The sequence below is a fragment of the Myotis yumanensis genome, unplaced genomic scaffold (genome assembly GCF_028538775.1).
Source record: "Myotis yumanensis isolate MYYU_CA2020_CCGP unplaced genomic scaffold, mMyoYum1.0.hap1 SCAF_1, whole genome shotgun sequence".
NCBI classification, from domain to species: domain Eukaryota; kingdom Metazoa; phylum Chordata; class Mammalia; order Chiroptera; family Vespertilionidae; genus Myotis; species Myotis yumanensis.
Window position 1 is genome coordinate 201,763,705 of NW_027223752.1, and position 25,596 is coordinate 201,789,300.

At 33.7% G+C, this 25,596-nt stretch overlaps 1 protein-coding gene across 24 annotated transcripts in view; it reads right to left on the reverse strand.

The window, feature by feature from the left end:
• Window positions 1-3,260: 3,260 nt before the first annotated feature.
• Window positions 3,261-25,596, reverse strand: part of ADGRL3 (adhesion G protein-coupled receptor L3) — a 764,879-nt gene continuing 742,543 nt past the window's right edge. For 10 of the 24 annotated variants that reach the window (XM_070395881.1, XM_070395997.1, XM_070395943.1 and 7 more), the window contains 3 exons: window positions 12,493-12,621; window positions 7,584-7,601; window positions 3,261-5,678 (listed from right to left, as the gene is read on the reverse strand). In XM_070395881.1, coding sequence (XP_070251982.1) covers window positions 4,876-5,678; window positions 7,584-7,601; window positions 12,493-12,621 — 950 coding nt within the window. In that variant the 3' untranslated portion in view covers window positions 3,261-4,875. Of the gene's footprint in view, window positions 5,679-7,549; window positions 7,602-12,492; window positions 12,622-25,596 lie in introns of all 24 variants that reach the window. The other 14 variants (XM_070396008.1, XM_070395993.1, XM_070395986.1 and 11 more) reach the window with 4 other exon arrangements.

The following is a 25,596-nucleotide window of genomic DNA, read 5'->3' on the forward strand; positions in this document are numbered from 1 at the left end:
AAGGAGTTTCTCACTTAGAATTCATTTGCACAAAAATATTTTGCAATGTTGCTGCTTCACTCTCGTGCTCCCACGTTCTTAATTTATGGCTGTGTAGAAGTCTAACCTATATGTAAAGTATTAGGAATGCATAGTAGTTATTTATATGGTAAGTTATAGTTATAAATTACTAAACATGAACTAATTAAACCTTAATACCTTGGCACTACTACAATATTCTGGGAAGATCATACATATTACTTTATCTCAAGTATTTTTGTTAGAGAAGAAAGGACATTCTTGTCAATATTTTCAGAATTGCTCAAAATTAAATTAGGGTTTGACTTCTTTTTCTCCTTCTCTAAATTTGAATTGACATGCATAGTAGCTCTGTACTGTTTTGTTTTTTTTGTTTTTGTTCCCCCCCCTGACCCTAAACATCCTAAGCAGTGGCACTTTGGTACAGTACTGAGGGACAACTTCTAAAAACTAATTATCCTTTCACTAATAGGAGATGATGATTAATTTGGAGTTGGTCTTTAGACAATCCAAAAAATATTTTTCCTCTTCCTTTTGGACTCTACAATAATAAGAAAGTCAGTCTTTAAAGTTTTTAATGCCATTTTTTAAAGTGAGGAAACTGGTCAGTGGGTTCAAACATGTGTAGGGGGAAAAAGCCTAAAATTATTGCCCAAAATTAAGTCTGTGGGTCCTTTGTAAATATTAATAATTTACTCATATGCTTACCTCCATTATCATGAAAAGTGTCATCACACTGAATAAGTTAATATTAAAAAAGTTAAAAACGCTAAATCTGAAAAATTTTCATCAATATGTCAACCTTTTTAGATTAATGGGAATTTAAAAATAACAGATCATAAACTACATTTTAATTTAGAGTCATTGTGAAATTTTTTTATAGGAAGTTAAGGGTATTTCTATTACCTGCATTTGATTAATTTTCCTGGTTATTTTTACTTCAATATATTTGTTTTCATGCCAGTTATTTTTTGTCATTATAATAATTTTAGCATAGCAATTTATTATTCAATCATCAGGTTTTTAATTTTAATAATGTGGAAACAAAGAGGGATGATAAAAACTTAATTGGAACTTCAACCTACTTCTCCTTCACAAAACTTAGATTTCTCCATAAATATTATTATTTAGGAACATGAACTATGCAATATCCCCAGTTTCTGAATCAACTAAACATGCAGTCAGTTAATGCCCTGATAAGTTATCATGTGAAATAGACCTTAGAGAGAAAACAAATTCAAGTCTAAAATGTTATTAGAACATTATTTCACTAGGAAATAATAATTGGTTTGTTTTTATTGGCATAACTTTTACAGCTATCAGATAATGTGTATATCTGTTTGATGAAAATCTACTTCTTAATGGAAAATCAGATAAACACATCAAAAATATGCAGCTAATGTCATGAATGTTACAGGGTATTAAAAATATCATCAACCAAAGGTGGTAAAAAAAACAAGGCATCTTTTAAAATTATTAATTTATCAATAGTTACATATGAAAATGCACATAAAAAAGATTCAAGTTCAGGAATGCAATTCTTGCTAGTGTAAAGAGGACTAAATGAGTATGTTAGATATACACAGATTTCTATAGAAATGGATAGTTAACTCCTTTATCCACTCACTGTTTGTTTTTATTATAGTCACATAAAACTTGGGGGAACAATCTCTTCTTGTGACAGTCTTCAGGATCTTAAGTCTTTTCCGGTTTACTCTAAAAGCCAGTTATGATGTATGAGAGTTCAAAAATCTTACCCTTTCATCTTAGGAACTTGGTAGTAACTGACAGTACAGAATGGCTTTCTGCTCCCCTTTATGTATTCAAGTGATTTTCTTCAACTTGGTCTATGGAGAGCTGGGGTGGGGGTGAGGGGGTGGAGCGGCAGGGGCTACCTGCTTCAAATTTCCATATAATGAAACACAAAAGATAGCGGGCAGGGAGGTAGCAACATTAGACAATCAGAATTGGCAGCATCAGCAAGCTGGATTTGAGGTAGTTTCCCCGTTGATCTTGAAACTAGCTTCTTAATGACAGAGTTGCTCTCATATAGATTACTGTTGGGTTGGCAAAACAAGCATAAGTATCCATAACCTACAGACCACATGAAGTTACCTTAAACATGCCTAACAAGGGTTCTTTCATTACCAAATGTGTTCTATGTCCCAGATAGATTAACCACCTTTCACGTGCTAATGTCGCCATAGTGTGGCATGAGAAAACTTCATCATGTGAAATAGACCTCAGAGAGAAAAACAAATTCAAGTCTAAATGTTATTACAACATTATTTCACTAGAAAATAATAATTGGTAAAATATACAGTCAACCAAAGGTGGTAAAAAAAACAAGGCATCTTTTAAATTCTGTTAAAGCTTGTGGTTAACTTCTGTTAAAGCTTGTGGTTCTCCTACAATTTAAAGAAAATATGTAGACTTAAAAAATACTCTGGTTAAGTGACTAAAAAGGAAGGATGCATAAGATATCTTGAGGTGATATAAGGTTAGGATGTACTCTGACCCAGCACCAAATGTTTCCTTTTGTCATATATTTTAAAACTATAGATTACTGGCTATTCTCTAAACTATTCCTTCCCATCTTCATTTAAGAAATCAATTTATAGGTGGTAGGTGTTTAGGTTTGGGGGAAATGAAAAGGAAAAAGAAATCACCAAGATATTACATACTGCAAGAGAAATAATAATTTGGCAAATTCATTCTAGCTTTAAAATTAGCATTAAAATGTCTTATACTACCACTACAAAATGGATATTCTCTTTGCTGTTACTCTGTTATTTTGCCAATTGAGTGAATTTAAATTTCTAACATCAAAATGGAGTTTACAAGGAAGGAAATAATATGATCCACCTCCACTCCCCCCAATTTAATACTTAAATCTCTGATTGAATTGGCTTTTATAATAAGCTCAAGAGACTGTAGCTGCTTTAAAAATAAGCACGTAGTAACCTATATATTAACGTGCTCAAAAGTAAGTTATGCATCTTATTTCGGCCAACATAAACATGCCCATCCCATTTTTCTGGTTTACTTTGTCTGCAAAAACTGTGTAATTTTGTGCTTAAGTTATTCATTCCGGCAGATTAATTTCTTTTGCCTGGCTCATTTGGGCCATAGAGGATTAGGAAAAGTTTGTGTACTGAAAACAGAAGGAAAGAAAGGTGAGAAAAATAAAAAGAATAATTAATCAATCATATAGTACATACATCAATACAATATCTACTAAATCTCAATCAGTTGTTTATTGGTTGGCAAACAAGTTTCACTTTTACAACAAATATTAGTAATGAGGTCATCCAACTTTGAGACCATACAAAATGGATCGTAAATTTAAAAAGAAAATTATATGTGTTGCTAATTTACCTCTTGTATTCCTATCTTACTTAAAATCCTGTCAAATAAATAAATGTTCCTGTTAGCAAACAGAAGATTTGTTTTAATCACTGAAAAATAACTTGACCTTTTGATTCTTACTACAAGGGAGTGGATTTCCTTTAGAATCGGTAGTGCAGGTGCCCACTTGGGGATCAGACTGAGCAGTCAGCACTTTAATGCCTATGGGATACCGTGTTTTTTGTTTTCACATGCAGAAGCCCCACTAGTTCTATTGACATCTCTTGACTTCTAGAACCATAGCTACTGTCATGGTGATGAATCGCTTGCCAAATATGCTTGCATTACAACAGATGTGCACCGTAAACATAAAAGTTTGTCCTGCTCTAATTTGCAAAAATGCTCTTGGAAATATTCTGACTGAATAAAGATATATAGTGCGGAAGGAAGTCTAATTTTATTTATTTTATTTTTTTTGTAAAAAATAATTTGTTTGCATTACTAGAAAATGATTCTTATAAAGTGATAGTTCATTTATTATTTATTTATTATTTATTTATTTATTTATTTTTTTGCCAGGTGACATTTTAAAGAAAATAGGCAAAAAAGCAAGGGGGGAAAAAAAAGGAAAGAAAATAAAATGAAGAAAGAAAGAAAACAAAAGCAAAAGGAAGGAAACTTTGCTCTCTTACTGGTAGACAAACTTGCAAGACCAGCACGAAAGAAAAAGAAAATGTATCTCTTTTTTTTTCTTTTCTTTTTTTTTTTTTTTGCACTACATTAACAGGACTCAAATTCTGGAGGAACAGAAAGCAGACTATATGTGCAATGCTAGTATCTGTACATTACATAGAAATTGTTCAATTGTTTTCTGCCATTAGTTTTATCATCCGTTAATACAGCAAATCATAAAATATGCATCTAGCATATAATTCTAGAATTCCCCTCCGTGTCGTTATTAATTGTTGTTTGATTTTTGTAGACCACAGCTATTCCTGCTGCGGTGGACTCAGGTGGTGACTGACTAAGAACCACTGTGTGATTCAGTTTTGCTTTGCTTTTATGTTTGTGCACTCCAATCTAGACGCAGCATTGTTACTAATTTCAAACAACTCTTCCGGCCTTTCAGAAAAAAAATCAGGTCCTTGTCATTATAGTAACAGAGCATCAGAGATGTTAGAACAAACACAACATGATCAACAAGGCCACAATGAGCGCCATTTTCTTCATATCTCGTTCATTAACATAATGAAGTCTCCATCTGAGGGGGGAAAGGGCAGGAAAGGAGAGGGCACCGGGGGCGTTCAGCAGTGACCTTTCTCCCCTGGGCTGACCTAAAAATCCCAGTTTAAAAAAACAAAAACAAAAAAGGTCTGACAGTCTGCGGTTGTCATTCCAGAACAGCATAGAGACTGAGGAGTCCCCATCCTTCCCGCCGCCGGCAGCAGCTCAGAGCAGCCCAGCCCAGCAGGTGCGCGCGGCTCGGTTGGCGTCCATTCTCTGTCCCCTCTATAGGCTAGTGACCAGGTGAGCGGGTCCTTTGGAGCTCCCCTCGGGCGGGGTCCCGTCTTTGTTGGGAGGGACGATAAAGCCATCGCTGCTCCCGCGACCCAGCTGGTAGTAGGTGTGCAGCTGGTGGATGTGGTTTCGGGAGCCCAGGTTTGGCATGCTTTTGTAGTAAACATCCTCGGCATCGCCCCCCTTGGCCGGCGGGGGTTCGGTCTGGGTGCTGGTGGTCACACTCTCGGCGGCGGGCACCCCGGCCAGGGCGGGCATGCTGGTATAGCGCGAGTCCCTGTGGGGCGACGGCAGCTCTTCTGTGTGCTCGTTGGTTAGCAAAGGGAAGAAGCTCTCGCTGTGGTCTTGGGGGATCCGCCTTCGCGGGTAGTGGTGTGGCTGGTGGTTCTCCGCGGAGTAAAGTCGCGGGGGCAGTAAGGGGGCGTCGGATTCCTCGTGAATGAGTTCCAGGCCCAGGCTCTCCTCGTGGCTGAAGGAGGTGGCGTCATCCAGGACGATGGCGTCCTCTTCACTCCCCCCGCCGCCCAGGTTGTTCACCAGCTTGTTCATCAGATTCCGGTTCTGCTCGCAGGAGCGCTCGTGGTTGTTCAGGTAGGAAGGGATGTAGTTGGACGTGAGTTCCTTCAGGATCTTTTTCTCCAGGGCGGTCTCGTTGTGGTTGTAGCCTCGGTCTATGATTTGCACACAGTTGCTCAGGTATTCGCCACTGGCGATGCTGTAACTATTGGCATGGTTACCATTCAGTGGTAGAGTATCCATGACACTTGTATCCCTGGCATTGTTCAGAAGCCCCTCTGAAAGAAATTACAAGACACGATGACATTGCTATCCAATGGGCCATAGAACACGCACAAACACAAAAGCAGAAACATAGCACTGTGAAGTATGTATAAATTGCTAGCATTTTTAATTAAGTACAAAATGTTTGGAAGTAAAAAACACTAATTTAATGTACACATCTATATATACTTGGACAATTGATAGAAATCTTATAAATGGAAAAGAACTATTTAAAATAAATCTTAAAAATAAAAAAAATCTATGAATTTGCAATTCACACACAAACATTGCCTAAACTTACTTGAAGCCTATTTAATTACAATTGAGGGGAGAAAAAAAGCAAAACTTTGATATAATCATTCATAGCTTTCAATTTATACACATCAAAGTCAATTCAGTAATTAGTTACCTTTAATTTTACATGTTGTCTTAACATTGGAATAGGTATAATAGTAACATAATTCCTGTGTGGTACTTTGAATATACTGGTCTAAGTAAATGAATCAAGCACTTTCTAATAATTTGATATATAATTCTGTAATATTAAAAGTAATTCCTACATACAAAACCACAAAAGGATTATGTTAAATTTGTCAGAATTATGTAGTCATAAAATAATGTTTAGTCAAATGAGTGGCACATCAAAATAATTTGCACATAGGAACTTTCAAAAGAAAAATATTTGTCTTTACTTTCTACTTTTTTTTCTGCTATAAGCACTTTGGTTGCAATTATAGATTAACCCATTAGTAATTATTTAGGGTCATTAAGATAATAATACAAAAGAATTTGATCTGGTTCCTAAAAACATAGTGTGAAAATTAAAGTTTCCATTTCATAATGAGTGATTACTTTGTGTTATATATTAAACTTTAGGCTTAAGAAGAGATTGATTAAACATTGTATTCTGGAAAGAAACAGCTATAGTGAAATAAATTTGACCACATGCTTGTTCAAGGTTTTTGCATTCTCTTGAATGAACAGAAATCCAAGATCTATAATTCCATAAATCTCTTCAAATGCAACCACAAAAGAAAATCAAACACAAACATTCGACCAATAGTGGTAAATAAGAAAGGGTATTGCTTTACAGAACAATTAACTGAATAATTCATTAACTTCTCAATGTACTGCTAACTTGTGAAAATATAGCATTCATTCTATATCTGTGATGCAATTGTTTATCAAAACTGAACTAGTTCACTGCTGGTTTAAATAAAGTGTCCCAAATTGGTCAATTTTTAGATAGACATCTGATGGATACTCTGTGTTCAAGTAACATGGTTTTCAAAAACAGCAGTGCATAAAATACATTAAAAAGCAGCCATCACAGACATAGGGTGAAGCAATTTATTTTCATGTTATACGCTATCTTGTAGACAAATCCACAATGTTAAGGAAAATAAAGTAAATGCTTTTTAAAGGGCCGTATGTGATGGGTGGCGGCTGCTGCAGAGGCTGCTATGGTAGGCTTGATGGTTATGGTTGCGTGACTGATGCATTGAAACGTGTTTATTATTTCTGTTGTCAATGCATTAGGTACAGGTTGAAAACAGCCATAGTAAAATTAAAGTGGGCATGTTGCATATGACATATATTGGTATGATGAAATGTACTAATAAAAATTAAAAGTTTATGAATTAGCAAAAATAAATGCTTAATTTAAAAACAATTTAACTCACACAAACATTACATGAGACTTAACAACTATGTTGATTATGTGACACAGTAAAAGAATCAGACAACAAAAGCGTCTAATCTCTATTAACATATATTTATATAAGTCAATTCATAGGTTCTTTAGTTTTTAAATTGTGAGATGAACTGTTTTTAATAACTACATCATCTATATGTGATGCAATAAAAGTGAACTAAAAAAAATTACATTTGATATGCAATGTTTAGCTTTACTCCCATACTTGTCTCTCTGTAGGGCTCTAAACGACAGCATGAAGAAAAGGAAAGAAAAAACAACAAGTAAGCTTACAGCGACAGTAGAAGAAACATGAGTAAAAAGCAAATTGATGATATGCAGAAAAAAGAGTCAAAGGAAATAATTTTCACTGCCCCCAAATTCATGAGTCTGTGTTACATGGTTTATCATAATTAAAAATACTGAAATGTTAGTCAGAAAATAAAACCCCCACCTTAACACATGCTAGTAAAATGAGTCTTTAATAAGCGTTTCTACAGTTTATAAATTTCAAACAAATACACTTTTTTTTTAAAGTTAAGATTATCACACCAACCAAGGAAAATAAATATTTGAGGGCAAGCCATGAATATTTCTACAACTACATTTTAATATTATATATATATGTGTGTGTGTATTTATGTATTTTAGAAAATACCCGCTTCTAAGAAATGTTATTTAACTTTAAAATTTTCAGCAAAATGATAAAGCTTTTAGCTTATATACAGAGAGACTATAGTTGAAGGTTTTCATAATTTTTCCCATATTTATTTTCTCTTTGCATGTACAAAGATTATCTTTCCCCTACTGTACCTATATAAATGATTATTATCATTTGTAAATAATACTGATCAATACTGTCATTTCTGGCGCTCATATACAAAAGTTGTATAACTACGGAGAAAGAAAAAAGGTTAAATCCAATCATTATTCTGTATCAAGAAAATGTTGAGGGAGCGGGGTAATACCACCATCAATATAATTTTCTTCTGGGTTGCTGCACAATCATATGCAATCAAACATTTTTGAACTGGTCCATTAAAAACAATGCTAGTGAAATCATGTTTCTAAAAAAACCCCATATTTTAATCAGGTCAAAAGAACTGCTCTTTGTGATTCTGTTTACAGGAAGGTTAAATCATCATCACACACACACATACTCCTGCAAATTCACTGGGCTAGATCATTTCAAGAGATTCTGGCTTGTTAGAATTTAACCACTGCTTTAGAAATAAGGTGTGTGTACTTTAAATGTTTATTTGGTTCTCAGCAAAAGACCAACAGTATTTCAAAATGCAGAGGAATTTCTTTTAAATTTTCAAAATAGCTTTAAAAGGGGAACTGGAAATAGAAAGCCAAACCAATAAAACAAGAGGGTAATTGTTTGTAGGTTCATTATAGCTCCCTCCTTAAATGACAGAATTTTAGAACTAGGAAGCACATGAAAGATAATAAATTCAATCCCTGCTTCTCAGAGATGAGGAAACTGCAGCCAAGAGAGGCTGAGCCTTACCTAGCTACCCTGCACGGAGTGGCAGAACTGGGACCAGAAAGGAAATCTGGATTTGCTCTGGATACTGCCATCTCGTTCTCTTCACATCTGCCTTGGGCTTTGAATATTTATTTATATATTTTATAATATGACCTTGTATCCTTACCAACTATAATGTACAATGTATTCTTTGCTATATCCCAACCTAAGGATGTAACTGTCTTTAAAATTTTAGAATTGAATTAAATTACTTTAAAATGCACATTATTTTATAAAATCATGAATTCCTCTCTATATTATGTTTTGTTGACAGGTTTATGTATAATGAAATTGGTCTAACAAAAATTGAATTGTCCAATATTGACAAAAAGATAATGGTCCAGAAATACTATGCATGAAGTTTTAAATATTTCCAGACAATCTAAATCCAATTCATCTTTATTCATAACAATAAGCTTCAGTACCACTATAAACACATCTTTACATATTTTAAATAAAGGCATTATAAACAAAAATGGGTACTTTAAATCTGAATGCTTCTTTGCTTGGATGGCATTGGTGCAACTGAATCAGAGGACCCATAGAACAGAATTAAGTGGTACTTCAACATAAACCACTCCAGTACATACCGAGCCACCTATATTTCATGTAAGATTTCACCTTGCCAGTAAGAATATAAGTGCATTCATCTGAAAGCATAAGATTAGTAGCAAATGACAATCACCAAGATTTATTTTGGGTCAATTGTAAAAAGAATTATTTTAAGCACTACCATAGTTTATTAACATCTTAAAAATATTTAAACATCAAGTAGCTGAACAATTCCACTTCTGACTCTGAAAAACATGAATAAAATTATTTGCTATCTTATCATTAAGGAAATTCGGTAGAATTGATTTAGTTTACTGGCATAAACCACAAATCCATTCAGAAGAATCCTTTGTGTATTTATTGATGGTCTTAATAACAATATCCAGTAATAAATTCCACAGAAATAAACTTTAAATATATATATTATTATCTTAACGTTTGCATCATGGGAATTTCATTTTGATAGTGTTTACGGAAGTGTTTCATCCTTAGAAAAATCTCCTAATTTGGGATAGCAATAAAAAGAAAATAAATCAAGAAAGCAGATATTAAATCAGGAAAAACATATACATTAATAATTATTAAATTTTTCATTATATAAGACACTAGAAACTATATTAGAATAATAAAAAATTGAAACGAAATGCTATCTAAATTTATTGCTAGTTTTAAAACAATTTCCAACATTTCTTTGTGTGAATAATGTAGAATAGATTTAATTTTTAGATATGCTGTAAATCTTCATTTAACATCACTCAAAACTTACTGTCAGCACACTTTAAAATGTTTATGATGACACAGTTATCTGTCACATAGCCCAAATTTTTAAAAAGGCCATTATGAGGTCTGCTAAACTGTTCTGCCAAACCACATCTGGTGCCTTCGGCAAAATATACTTTATTGAGAGCTACAATGAAATAGGGACATTGACAAATGAGAGAAAATTTAGCGGGGGGTGGGGGGAGGAGAGTGACTATGAAGAAGGACCTAGAAACTATGTCACATTGATGGCATTGAATTCTTTTCCTAGGGAAACAGAGGACTAAAAGAAGACAGGTTAGCTGCTTTCAGGTATTTAAAGGACTGCAACAGAGAGCAGAATGCTTTGCTCTTTGCTCTAGAGGGCAAATCTAAGCATCATGACCAGAGGCAAATTTCAGCTAGGTGGAAGGAAAAAAATATATACAACAAATGGAGCAATTCAACAGTTAAATGCAGTTGACCATTGAACGCCATGGGTTTGAATTGTGTGGGTCCACATATAAGTGAATTTTTAAAAATAAATACTGTAAATATGATTTTCATAATAACATTTTCTTTTCTCTAGTTTTATTGTAAGACTACAATATTTGATACAACATACACACTAAGAGTTAATAGCTTGTTTATGTAATTGCTAATGCTTCTAGAAAACAGGAGGCTATTAGCAGTTAAGTTTTGGAGGTATCAAAAGTTATATGCAGATTTTGACTGCATAGGGGGTTGGGCACTCCTAGCTCCTCTTGTTCAAGAGTCACTGTATATGAAATCCTGAGCTGGGAAGGGTCATATTAGAGAAAGCACTTTAGCAATGTCATGAGGAGGACCTAATGAACCTATTCCTTCTTTTGATTCTAAAATTCTATGCTTCTTGGATGCATGGGCCTTAAAGGAGCAATAAAATGTAAAGTTTGCTTAATTATTTTATCCTATTGACAAACAATTTGACTGTATTCCTGAAGTCACTTCTGGATTACTGACTTTGGTATTTAGAAATAATTTAAAAGCATCCTTTTTATTTGGCAAGGTCACCTGGAAAGGTCAGATGGTTTTAGACACCCAATGGCCATGCTGAAGCAAAGATACTTTTCTGGAATGGGCATTCACACCAAATTTTAGCCACTCATGCCCCTAATCATTTACCTCTGACTGAGAAGGTAAAATAAACCAAAACCTCCCACAAAGATTCTCACGGAGGATTAATATACATTTTATTCAAAATCGCCTGTAAATATTAAATACTCCTAATCTATCACATCTAACTTGAAGGAATCTTGGACGTCTCTGTCTATAGTGAATTTTCTTTCAAATATAATTTTAAATAAGTACATCTGACTAGGATTATAAAGCTTTTATTTGAATGTTATTTTCTTGTGGTCTCTTTACATATGATATATGGATATTTTCAATGTCTTTAATATTATAAATTGTTTTAAGAGATGTATGCTTTTTGTTTGCTAAACAATAATTTTTAAAAAGATTTTAAATTAATTTTTAGAGAGGGAGGAAGGAAGAGGGAGAGAAATAAGGAAACATTGATGTGAGAGCAGAACGTCAAATGGCGACCTCCAGTCCCAGGAATCGAACCAGCAACCTTTCATTGCACAGGATGATGCCCAACCAACTGAGCCATACTGGCCAGGGCACAACTGAAACCAGAGAATGTAGAGGAACCATATTCAAAAGGCTTGTTTTTAACAAGAGAAAAAGGATTTGGGGACCTTCATGAACCAGCTCATAGGGACCATAGAAAGCTAGGGTAGAACCTGAACTGCTACTGTTCAGTTCACTGTTCTTTCCTCCATGTTTAATGTAATTTTCCCTGGAGCCCATATGAATGCTTTCATCAGTACTGAAGCTTTGTGCTTAAAGTGTGCTTCATTGTATAACAGAATATGATTATTTATTAATCTTATAACATTAAGACTAGTGGTTCAAGTGTTCCTTTATCTTACTTACCTTAGGTAAATATGGCATTTCTCAAAATCAATCAACAACAAGAAAAGTACTGACAAGCCACAATACATTTTATCACTTTACAAAGAAACAAACACATATTGATGGATCAAGCATTTGTTTATCAGAAGAAAGGAATCCATTTCTTACTATGAAAAAAACCTAAGGAAAATGGAAAATAAAAGCACCAAGAGGGGTAGAAGGTGAAAGGAATCTGTGTGTCTGCTTCCAAAAGAAAGAAAAGGCAGGAGGAAGGAAAGAAAAATAGAATGTGGCCATAAAAGCTACATAAAATGGGACTCTGACTTGAAAAAAATTAAGATAAACTCCAGCACACCTTGTGCGTTGTACATGCTGACAGAAGGGTTGTTACAGACCGCCGGTTCCCCAAGCAATGTATTATAGGGATTGTTAGTACCATGCGGACGAAGCAGAGCATTGCTTATAAGATGATTAGCCATGGCTCCTGGAGCAGCCCCATAGAAAGACAGAGAAAAAAACAGGTCAATCAGGCAAATGTGTTTGAAAAAAAGAAAGGAAACATTTAGAATGACAACAGTTGATATAGTCCTGATTACAGGCAGGCAGCTAATTAGACTGAAAAATATATGCCGCTAAAGCACACGTTTCCAACAATGCACATATCCAAGTCAATGTGGAAGAAATAAAATGACTAACAATGTTGATTAAGCCACATTTAGGGTGCTCTCTTTTCCAAAGAATAAGCAAGTATATATTCCCATGCTTGCTAAAAGTAAAATAAAATAAAGCAAAATACAATCTTCCATACAAACAAATCATAAAATAAAGTTGAAAAAAAGTTAAAAACAAAGAAAGAAAAGCTAAAATTAAACAAACATCCCCTCAGTCACAGAAACCACTGGGTTGTTTTCAATGAAAGTAAAAAAGAATAAAAGGCAACATTTAAAACACTCATTTGGAGAGCAGTTGTTGACACAACAGAAGGATTGGACATTTTTTAAAATTTTAAAAAGAGCCATTTTTTAAATTGAAATAAAATAAGATAATCACTCTTATTAGTACACCATAGCATACTAATTGGGTGAACTGACAAATATGATAAAATGATAATATAGGTATTATTTTAAAATATTTTAAAATATTAACTTCATGGTATCAAGTATAATTATATTTTCCATTTTCCAACTGGTTGTTTGGACTTTGGCAAAGTAAAGTAACAAAACTAGATTCTTCCAACTCTTTGTTTCTAACATAACATCAGTATGAGTTGCAACCTCCCACCCTCCAAGCCATTTAACAATAAAGCAAAAAATCACAGGATCGGTTTTATTAAATATAATTAGGGCATGTATGGAAACGATAGGCAGAATGTGTATTTATGATAGATGCTGAAGAAAGAAAAAAATGACTGAGAAAAGGAAAACACAAGTTGTATAGGAAAAGGTTCAACACACTAGTATATGCTAATTTAAATATACATATATATTAGAGAATTAAAATATAATCCATAGATGAGGAGAAAATATTTGCAAACAAACTTACAAATATTTACAATCCAACAAAGAGCTAGCATATAGAATATAGAAAGAACTCTCAAGTCAACAATAAAAAAACAACCAATAACACACACACACACACACACACACACACACACACAACACTTTAATTAGAAATGGGCCAAAAGGATAAAGAGACATTTCTTGGAAGAGGATATAAAGATGGCATACTTAAAATAAAAATGGTGACAATATCAAATGATGGCAAGGATGAAGAGAAATGGAATCACTCATATTTTGCTGGTGGGATTATAAAACAGTATAGCTACTCTGGAAAATGGTTTGGCAGTTTCTCATAAAACTAAAAGTACAATTACCATACTATCTCCCCAGTTGTACCCTTGGACTTTTATCCCAAAGAAGTGAAATTGATATTTATAGAAAAATCTGTATATAGATGTTCATGGCAGATTTATTTGTTATAGCCCATAATGGGAAACAGCAAAGATGTCCTTCAACTGTGAATAGGTTAAACAGTCTATGATGCATTCATACCATGGAACACTACTCAGCAATAAAAAAGAACAAATTACTGATACCATATGAAAGTGCATGAATATGTTGGGAATTATACTGAGTAAAAAAGATAATCTTAAAGGTTATATACTGTATGATTCCATTATATACATAACATTCTTGAAATGACAAAATTATAAAATGGAGAACAGATTAGTGATTGCAAGGGGTTAGAAATGGAAGGGGATATCAGTGGGTATGGTCATACAAGGGCAACATGACGCATCTTGTGGTAATAGAACTACTCTGGATCTTGATTGTGGTGGTGTATACAAAAACTCTTGTGGTAGAATTGCATAAAACTAAACACAAATACAATGAAATATAAGAAATATTGAAGAAATCTGAATCAGATGGGTAGATTGTATTAAGCTCAATATCCTAGATGTGATATTGTCGCATAGTTTTACAAGATATTTATTGAGGGAAACCTAATTGAAAGTAGATGATCTCCGTATTATTTCATATAACAGCAAGTGAATCCACAATGATCCTATATAATAAAAGCATAGTATGCAAATTGTCCCCTCAACCTGGAATTCGTCCAGGAGTTTGACCAGGGGGCCGGGCCAGCCGGGAGAAGGGAGGGACCCTATCAGTGCACGAATTTTGGGTACTGGGTCTCTAGTCTCAAAATAAGAAGTAATCGATATTGAATGAATAAACAAAAACATTTAGTCATTTGTAGAAAATGGTAAAAAAGGAGAAGGGAAAATTTGGCCTGGGAGTTTTACCTTTTTTGAAATTATAGCTCTTTCCTACATAGTAAATTCTTAATCATAAAGCAAATATTTTAACCTCAAAATTGGATAGTGAACACATTTTGATTTAAAGGACAATATAACTTATCAGATCTCTAGAGCTGGAAAGTTTCAATTCTTTCAGGAAATAAGCCATGTGTTTGCATCTTACACAGCCATAATGAGTGACATGCAGTCATAACTTGGAGATCCACCTGTGTTCTGTTAAATTCAAAACCACATAAGAACTTAGAAAAATAATTTAAAATTTAAACATGTTCGTTTTTATTGTTGCTATTAAGGACCCTTTTCTGATAGAAACAGAAGCATACTTTAAGTTGCTTTTTTACTATTGTTCACTTTTATACTTCAGCCATCATTTGAAACCAAAGTAATTAATGTCACTGAAACTAACTTTAGTCCTGTAAATGGAGAGTTATAATTCAAGTGAGGGCTCAGTCACAGGAAATCCAAAGTAGAATATGAAGTTTGATAACTCATGTTTCGCAAGAAGTATAGTTAGTTACCAATAACCTCTATGGGTTTGCTAATTCAAAGGAGAGATATGTTGGAGTAGGCAACCAATTGTTCCTCATTTCATTCACCTGGTGAAAGAAGTCAATCCTTTCTCATGCTTTACGGACACTCAGGGCTTTCTAGGAAAATTGCACTTTCTGTCTCCATCCAAAACAAGTGCAATTTTCCTAGGAGTTATTAGCACAGGGTTCCTGCACTCCCCACTCACATTTAGGCATGTCAATGACACCTTGAAAGGTGGCACTCATGTGCTTAAAACAACAACAACAATAAAAACATCTTGTTGCCAACGCCCCGATCTCGTACCCCCAAACTTGCACAGAACCTGTCTTGCTCTGCCTTTTATGTGCAGTTACTTTGGTCTTTTCTCTAGAGCTGCACTGCATTTCGCTTGCCTGTTGAAATCTATTCTGTTTCTGGTTGTTTCCCCAATTTACTCAGGTCTCTTTGAATTCTGACTGCTGTTTTCCAAGGTTCTGTCCACGCTGTCTATTCCTCTTCCCTCCAACTAACTTCTGATTTGTAAACTTCCCTTCTAATAGCTGTGAGATCGCTGAAGACTTCCAAGAAGATCAGTGTTTACAGACTATCTGTCACTGTTTTTCAGCTGCAAAGTTAAGCTTATTGGTTAGTCAATTTGAAGATGTAAGTAAGTTACTGCTGGGGGTGGGGAGGAAGAAAGTTACAACCCTACTTACGTGAGAGAATGTTTATGTGCTAATTTCACTGGAATGTAAGCCCCAGGAAAACGGGGAGGACTAGGTATTTTTTCATTGTTCAATTGTCCAGAATAGTCCCTAGATCTCTATGAAAATCTGCTTTAATAAGGAAAACACTATGTGAACTCCATGGCATGGAGGGAATCTAAAACAAAGTCATTTTATGATCTATGAGTAGTCTTATAATTTGAGTACTTTTTTTAGCAGCGTCAATTATGCAATTCCTAATGTCATTTATTTCCTTCTAACATTATACCAGGTACTATAATATTGAAACATTTAAAGCAGAAATAAACACTCAATACTAATTGTAGATAATAAGTAGGGTGGGGAAAAACCCATGACTCAAAACATAAAGCTCAAATTGGGTAAAAAAAGCTGAAAGCTCAAAGTGGCTATGTAAAAATAGTTGTTCCTTAATTATCTGACTCACTAAATCCTGGCTATAGTCTACTCATATCTGCTTATTTGCTGTAAGAAACAAGGGTTACTTCTTTAATAAAATTATGGAAAAGGAATTCACATTGAATTTCATTATACAGGAATCACCAACAAAGCTGCCAACAGAAGGCCTACAACAAAATCTTTTATTTCTGATGCCAGTGTAATACAATGCAAATGGGACTTTTATAGTCCATATGAAAAACTTACGACCATTTTTTCTGACAATTACTTAAAAGTCAGACCCTAAAGCTACTGATAAAGATTACGTGTAAAATCATATCCATTTAAAAAATATATATATTTTATTGATTTTTACAGAGAGAAAGGGAGAGGGATAAAGTTAGAAACGTCAATGAGAGAGAAACATTGATCAGCTGCCTCCTGCATGCCCCCTATTGGGGATTGAGCCCACAACCAAAGTACATGCCCTTTACCGGAATGGAACCGGAAACCCTTCTTCAGTCCATGGGCCGATGCCCTATCCACTGAGCCAAACAGGTTAAGGCCATAGTCATTTTTTTTTTTTGAACATAAAATATCTCTTTAATAACCTCTCTTATATTTGTTACATGTTTTGGGTTAGATAAAATATATTAATTTCACCTGTTTGTATTTTCTATGAAGATAGAGGCTGATGAAAATGTTTTTGAATGAGTGAAATCTGAATGAAATAATGATTACACTCTTTTCAAATGTATAGTCTTACCACAAAACTGTTAAATGTCTTTCGGCATGAAAATAGAATAGGTGTTTTGACATTGGAAGGCTCTGAATGACAGCACCTTCTAGGCCAGTTCTGTGTGACATGTATAATTGAGGACTGAGAAAAGTATCTAAGGCAGATGGCTGTGCTTTAAAATGATGAAGTAAAGAAGAGATCTGAAGAAAGATGACAGTTGGGTCCCACCTGAACCTGTATTATATCATTCAGAAACATAATTCCAGCAACATTTCTTCTTGACAGCAGGCTAACAAAGGTGTACTGAAAATCTCTTAAAGTAACTTGAATTATCATTCTGCTCCTCACACTTCGTTAAACAACAACAAACAAACATACTTACATTCTTATTTGATCATACTGAATGGGCCACATGTTGTATTTTAAGACTGCAGTGATCTAATGTACCAAATCAATACAGCCATTTTTCTAGCCATCACATATAAATATGCCTCAATATTCAAATTCTTGTAATTTATAAATATATAGGATGGTAAATGTTCTGTTTTTCCTCAATAAAACACTTAATCGGCCAATTATTTCTTCCTTAAGATACATTATCTTTCATTCCATTCCCTCTTGGTTCTCTCTCCCTTGATTTGATGCTTTTCTTTTATGGAGTCATTTTCATTATATACATTGGCTGATATACATAAATCACAGTTATAGATAAAGCGAAGTTATGATTAAATAATCCCTCTGCTTTTGACTTCACACCTTAATTTTGGCCCATAGTGGAGACTTTATTTTGTGCAAGTAAATACAGCTGGGGCAAACATGGGTTTATAGTTGTGGGCACACGAAACACAGAGCTTATTCTTGTATTACTTATTTATTGTATTATTTTCCATACGAACATTTTTTGTTTTTCTATGTAACAAAAAATCTACTGAAAGACAGTGCAATCAATGATTAGTTAAATTGTAAAGGTCTTTTTATAAAACAGAAACAGCCATGTAAATCAAGACTGAGTTGTTTACAATAAAACTAACAGAATCTTCATGCTGTACTTAAAAGTTAAATAAAGTGCCCTGCCGGCGTGGCTCAGTGGTTGAACATTGACCTATGAACCAGGAAGTCACAGTTCAATTCCCGGTCAGGGCACATGCCTGGGTTGCAGGCTAGATTCCCTCTATGGGGTGTGCAGGAGGCAGCCCATCAGTGATTCTCTCTCATTATTGATATTTCTCTCTCCCCCTCTCCCTTCCTCTCTGAAATCAATAAAAATATATATATATTTTTTAAAAAGCTAAATTAACTTTAAAAACCAGAGAAACCATAGTTTACTATTTTTTACTCTTTGTTTTCAAACAATTCAATTACAGTGTCAAGGAAGAAATATTTTCTTGAAAGCCAAGAACACTTTCATCATTTTTTCTGAAGTCATAAATTGAAGAGATGACACCTTGATTTATCACACTGTGTACTTTCAATAACCAACAAGTTTGCTATTAAAATTTAATCAACCAGCCTATTAAATTTTTTCCAAATGATTCTGAAATACTTTAGCTTCTTTTAATAGCTAATTCATTCGCTGGGAATCTATTAATATGTATTTCAATGACATGTTTTCTCCAGAGTACAGATTGGGTTATTGTTAGTTCAATAAAAAGTGAAATATGCTGAATCCAGAGGTGTTGCCTCTATTTTAATATATAAATTCAGAGCTTTAGAGTTGTGAACCCTAGATATTATCTACTCTATTCTTTGTTTTGAACTAACTGTCTTTATACTTGTCATCTTGTCCAGACACATACATTTTTCTACAATAAATACTTAAAAGTAAAATTATTGGGTCCTATGTTAACATATTTTCAAAATGCTACTAAATGTGTTTGTACCAATTCACACTTCCATGAACAGTATATATTTCTCAGATTCTAGGTAGGACTTGCTATTGTCAGGCTAACATTTTTGTCAATTTGATAGTGTTATACATTGCATTACCCTGTTTACCAAAGAGATGAGATAATGTTTCACATGTTTATTGGCCATAAGGATTTCCTATTCTGTGAATTGCTTGTTCTTATCTTTTGCTGATATATAGTTGTTGAATTTAATTTATCAATTTTTAAACATTCTTTTTTAAAAATATCTTTTTATTGATTTCAGAGAGGAAGGGAGAGGGAGAGAGAGATAGAAACATCAATGATGAGAGAGAATCATTGATGGCTGCCTCCTGCATGCCCCCCACGGGGATCAAGCCTGCAACCCAGACATATGCCCTTGACCAGAATCGAACTTGGGACCCTTCAGTCCACAGGCTGATACTCTATCTGCTGATATTTTGTTCATTATTCTGGGTTGTTTATACTTTCTCCCAATATTTCTTTGTCATAATATTGACCATAAAAAATACTGAACCTAAAGATAACAGGCTAAGTTTCTTTAACCACAGGCAATATAGCAGTAAATCACAATAATTTTTAGCAAGAATATAGTATATAGTATGTGTATGTGGTCAATCCCACAGCTGTATTTATTTGTAAGTCACATATTGCTTATGCATTTTTGCTGAATAAAATAAAACTCAGAACAAAGAAAAGTATAATAACTTTTTAATAATATAAAACATGAAGAAAATATAACTTTTCATATAATTCTCTGCCCTGTATTGGCATACTGTCTTATACTGTGACAATTATATAAGGTTACATGCAGAAGGTCTAGCCTGGCTAATGTTTGAATTTTAAATTTGAAAAAAGAATGTCTGAGCAAAGTAGATATGAATTAAAATAAGGTGTCTGCGAATAAAGATATTCTTGACAATTGTTCAGAGAAGACTTATATAATCATAATCAAATCTGTTCTATTTAGACTGAGGATGTTTTGGGAAACTTAAATTGTTTCTATTTTTCTATATTGAGATTGACTATCTTCCTTCAATCCTCTCAAATCTTAATTAAGTAGTGGGGTTCTGAGGCTGTAAATTACTTTCTGTGAATGTGATGGGTAACTTGTCTTAGTTTTTAAAGCACCCTCATTCCTTATGATGATACATTATGATGAAGCCTATTATGAAAATCGTAGGAGAACTTATCACATAAGCATTTACTTTCAATAGCATGCAGTACATAAAGGTGAGCTATATAAAGTGCAAGCCTTTGTATGCAATTCCTAAGGTACTGTTTTAATTGGATACTACATAATTATTGGTAATAGCAACTTATCTTTTTTCTAAATGTAGATTCTTCCAATTTTGTTAAATGCAGATCCTCCTTTCACATTTTATTTTTTATGTAATTGAATGAATTTCTATGCACTTTTTAAAATATCAGATATAAGTTAATATATTTCTTAGAAAAAATAATTTGAAAAGTAATCGCTCTCTTAACTTTGGAAATTATATATCATTTATATCATTATAACCTTTATGTTTATACTACAGTAGGAACATTTTCTCAGATGAGAGATACAATTAGGTTTTGTTTTTAAATTTTGAGTTATAAGACATATCCATTTTATTAAAACCAAATTAGCACATAAAAGTAATAAGAAGTTTCATGTTTAACATTATCACTATCTATTTGAAATCAGCTCAAATAGATTTTCTACTTGTTCTAGGCATTGCTATGTTGTCCTGACAGAGAACATAGTTTTAAGAAATATACAGTTCATGAGCACAATGATCTGGGAAAAGTTGTATCTTTGGCTCTATTACTAAGTGATTATAGGCAGAAGTTATTTACCTGATTTATTAACAGAATCTCTTTCCTAATTAAAATGTTCATCCTTTTACTGAAGTATAATGAATTAAGAATTAAGATAAAAGGATTCTACCAATACCTCGATAGCATCCAGGAAAGAATAATTATAAAATTCTTCTTGCAACCTAAGTCTTGCAATTGAACAATAATGTATAGTAATTCAGCATCTTCCACATCAAATAGTTTTATAAAAGTAATATGTATTGGCCAATCTATCTCCCCATATATGCATAGTATTTTATTTTATAAATATATTTCTATTGATTTCAGAGGGCAAGGGAGAGGGAGAAAAAGAGAAACCAATGATGAGAATCACTGATCAGCTGCCTCCTGCCAACCCCTACTGGGGACTGCGCCTGCAACCGGGGCATGCCCTGACCCAGAATTGAACTGTGACCTGGTTTATAGGTTGATGCTCGACCACTGAGAAACACTGGCCGGGCTCTCCACAATATTCTAAAGCTCCCCTCTCCCCCCCGCAAAAAATGAATATGATAAAACCACACTAAAGGACTGTACTTAGAAAACAAAATTAGTGAAAGGAAAGTTAAGATATGAATAATTGTGCTGCTAAGAATATCTTATATCCATGTGAGATGATAAAAATAATTTTGAAATAATTCTTGGAAATTTTATTTATTCTAAGCTTCAGCAACCTTCATGAGAAACTGTTATCATAAAAAAAGAATAAAATTTTTTGTTATCATGAGTAGGGCTTTGTGGTTAGAAAACCTTGTTTGGAATCTAGACTTTGCCCTTTACTAGCCATGTGATCTTGGACAAGTTACCAAAAACCCCAACTTCTTCATGGATATAAAGAAAATGGATAATGAATAATGGACAGTGTGCAATATATAAATGATAGCTGTGCAGGCCAAAGAAGAAATCCCAGATTTACCAAGAACTATAAAAGGACATATTGTAGTCTATTAGAGAAAATAATACTAGTAATTTCTGATGATAAAGTTGGAGTATCCACATTAAGTTCTAAAAAATATGATATTTTTGAAAAATTATATGCTTCATAACTTATATGAAACAACAATAATATTTCAAAATTAAGTAGAAATGTCCCATAGCACTATATTTAGAGGTTAACAGGATATCTCATGTAGCTTGTTTGATGATGAAGAGGTAAGAGATAACTGCCAATTATATATATGACAAGGTAATAAACCCTAAAATGAGAAATCTATGCTACATAAAGGACTCTCTTTGTGAAGGAAATAATAATAATAATAATAATAATTTTTACTATTGTTCAATTGGCTGTGAGAGGCTGGATGATTTGAAAAATATGTATCAAAGAAAAAATTAAAAGCAAAGCACTAGAAGGACACACTGGGCAAGCATTTAAAAGTTTTTTTCTTTTTCAGTTTCTGCTAATAAATTATAGCAAGAACATTTGCCTTTGACTAGAAATCAATATTTTGTATATTTCATTTCTCAATGGAGAGTTCATTCTGAAAATTATTTCATCTCCTTGAGTTAGAAATCAGGATAGTTATAGCATTGCTTAATTATCTTGTTGACACAGTATCTTACTTAAGATCTGTACTTATTTTGCTTTTATGCTATTAAACTGCTTTTTCTAACACAGATTTCCTTATTGTACATTTTCTGATTGTCTTTATTGATGACATGTGCAAAGGAAAGAAATTAACAGGGAGCACGGTTGCTTCATTTGTAAATAAAGAAAATAAAGGTAAAAAATACTAAATATAATGACAAATTTCAAATAAAAAATTTATACATGCCATAGGATACTTACTATATTTGTATTCATCATCATAATACTTGCTCATAACAAAAATTTATTATATAGGCCAATCTGATATGTTAGCTAAGCAAAGTAATCTTAGGCACATCATTAATTGCTGTTAAAAAATTCACAAATAGGTGTCAGATTATATTAGGATCTAGTTAATATTTACAAACAAGGATTTTATAATCCTTCAAAAGAGCAAGGCTTTGGAGCAATATGGCATATATCACTCATATAAACCAAACTATATTTACTGACATTAATAAAGTGCAGTGAATGAATATGAGTGTGTCACCCTAGTAGCTTTAATTTACAGAAATCATTAATCACCGTGAAACACCACTTACACTTTTCATTTGTATTTTCTTTACAACCATAACAACAAAATATGCTTAGTAGCTTGAATATTAATGAGGTGGCAGGTGATTTATTGTGGAGTTTCTTCTGTCTCAGTGACCAACCTCCAGGGAGAGACAACACAGGCTGAGAAGACATGAGTTTAAAACAGGAATGAGTCGCAGCCCTGCTCTGCTACAGAACTGGGTATTTAGCAGGGCTGTCTGAATTGACCTAGTGTTCTGGAGGGTAGGAGAAGGTTTGAAGGAAGAGAAGACAGTGTTTGCTTATATCATTATCTAAGGTAGGGAGGAGAAATATTTTACCTTTTTTTCCTAAATGCTAAAACATGGTTACAAATCAAAAGTGAAAAGTACAACTAAAGCATATGTAATTTGCATTTAATTTCTGATTTAGAAGAGACGATTCAGTTTTATTAGCTTATTTCTTTTTGTTAGCCTCAAGGGTAGCACCATCTTAGGTAAATTATTATTTCTTTTACTTGGCATTCAGATAACCTCATTCCTCCCACCTATTACTAGAAAATAAAGATTAAAAAAAGAAAGGAAACCTTTGGGAGCAAATGATAAATTCTAACATCTGATTACTTGAGAGTACTGGCAAGAACCAGTTATTAGGTGTAGAAACAGAAGTAAATTTCTGAATAAAAGAATAATAACAATAATACTTATGTTCCAGGCACTGTTGTAACTAAATAACATATATTAAGTAACTCAGTAGTCTCAGGGCCCTCCTGAGGGGGTATTACTTATATCCCTATTGTATAGACATTGAGAAGTTAAGCAATTTACCAAAATCACTAGGTTCAGGCTCCATTCTCAAAACTATTGTACATAACTGCAGTGAGTAAGGCAACTACTTGCAAATGTCTATTTGTTGGCAGCTTTCCCCTTTGTATTGATAATGTTTCTAACAAGTGAGGTCCCCTTTGAGTAGGTAGTGTGCCACTGAGAGTCAAAATGTACCCTAAAAATTTACGAAAAGATTGTCACAGGCCATCATAATTTTACTGATTACATAAGCTTACTGAGAATGCATGTACAGGTGAATATGACTCTGAACCTCTAGAGCAGCGGTTCTCAACCTGTGGGTCACGAACAATGAAGATACATCCTGCATATCAGATATTTACATTATGATTCATAACAGTAGCAAAACTACAGTTATGAAGTAGCAACAAAAATACTTTTATGGTTGGGGGGTCACCCCAACATGAGGAACTGTATTAAAGGGTCGCGGCATTAGGAAGGTTGGGAACCACTGCTAGAGGAAATGTATTAGCTTTAATAAAGAAGTGCTACCCATCGATAGATCAGTCTTCTGCCGTATAACAAATTAGGCTTAAATAAATTCAGCATTAGTGGTCAGTTCACCACGTATAAAAATCTAAATTGCGTTGTGTGGGAAGTTGATGAGATGGAGGATGGGAAGTGGGGGAAAATAAAAACCCATAATGCTAACCAAGCCATTGTTCTAAAATAAGAAATGCATTTTTGCTAAATCTGCCACTCAGATGGCGCATATTTTTGCAATAAATCAACAGCTGGGTTGGTGTGAGGGCACCTTTTTATATTTCACTCAACTATAACATACTGATAAGTAGTTACATAGCAAAACTGGATTTTAAACTGACATTTCTGATGTTGATTCAACTAATTAAATAAAAAATGGGTATCACAATTATGTTATTCATGATGAAATAAAGCCTACTAAAGTTTAATTTTAGAAAATATTCCAATTTCTACACAGATCTACAAAAAGAGTGGAAATATTTAACAATTACTTGAAGTACCAGAGAACTTTCTCAGGAGATACTTCATTTGTGGGTCAAACTTATGTTTCAGGGGCAATGTTAATCTAAATTGTTCAAGATGAGATTTGGCCAGCAGACAGTGAGGGTAGGGGATACAGGTGTACAAGATTACTCTGCCTACAAATTGTTTCTATTATTACCAGGAAGTTGGAGTTGCTAGAAATTTGAATTAGGTTTCCAATAGACCTGACAGGAGCTTGGGGATAAAGGACTAACTTTAAGGTGCATGAAAATAGTAAATATTCAAGTGAATAAACCCTACTGTGGGGTTTGTGAAAACTTGGTTTGGATCAGAGGTAACCTTACTTGAAACTTTGTAATTTACCATCATCTTGGGGCTCTTGCAAAGCTCTTGCTATCTGTGTATACAGTGGCATGACCTCAAGAAGTTCTGGATTTGTGTGAGTGTACAGCATTGTAGCAATCAAGTTGGCAGGGGGAAAATATTTGAAAATGTATAGGGAATATTCAGAAAACATCTTCATAAATATAGCTATTCTAAAGACAAATGTAGTGGACAGTTTTAAAGAGATGAGGTGTCCAAATAACAAAATCCCAAAGAGAATATATAAATATGAGTACACAAA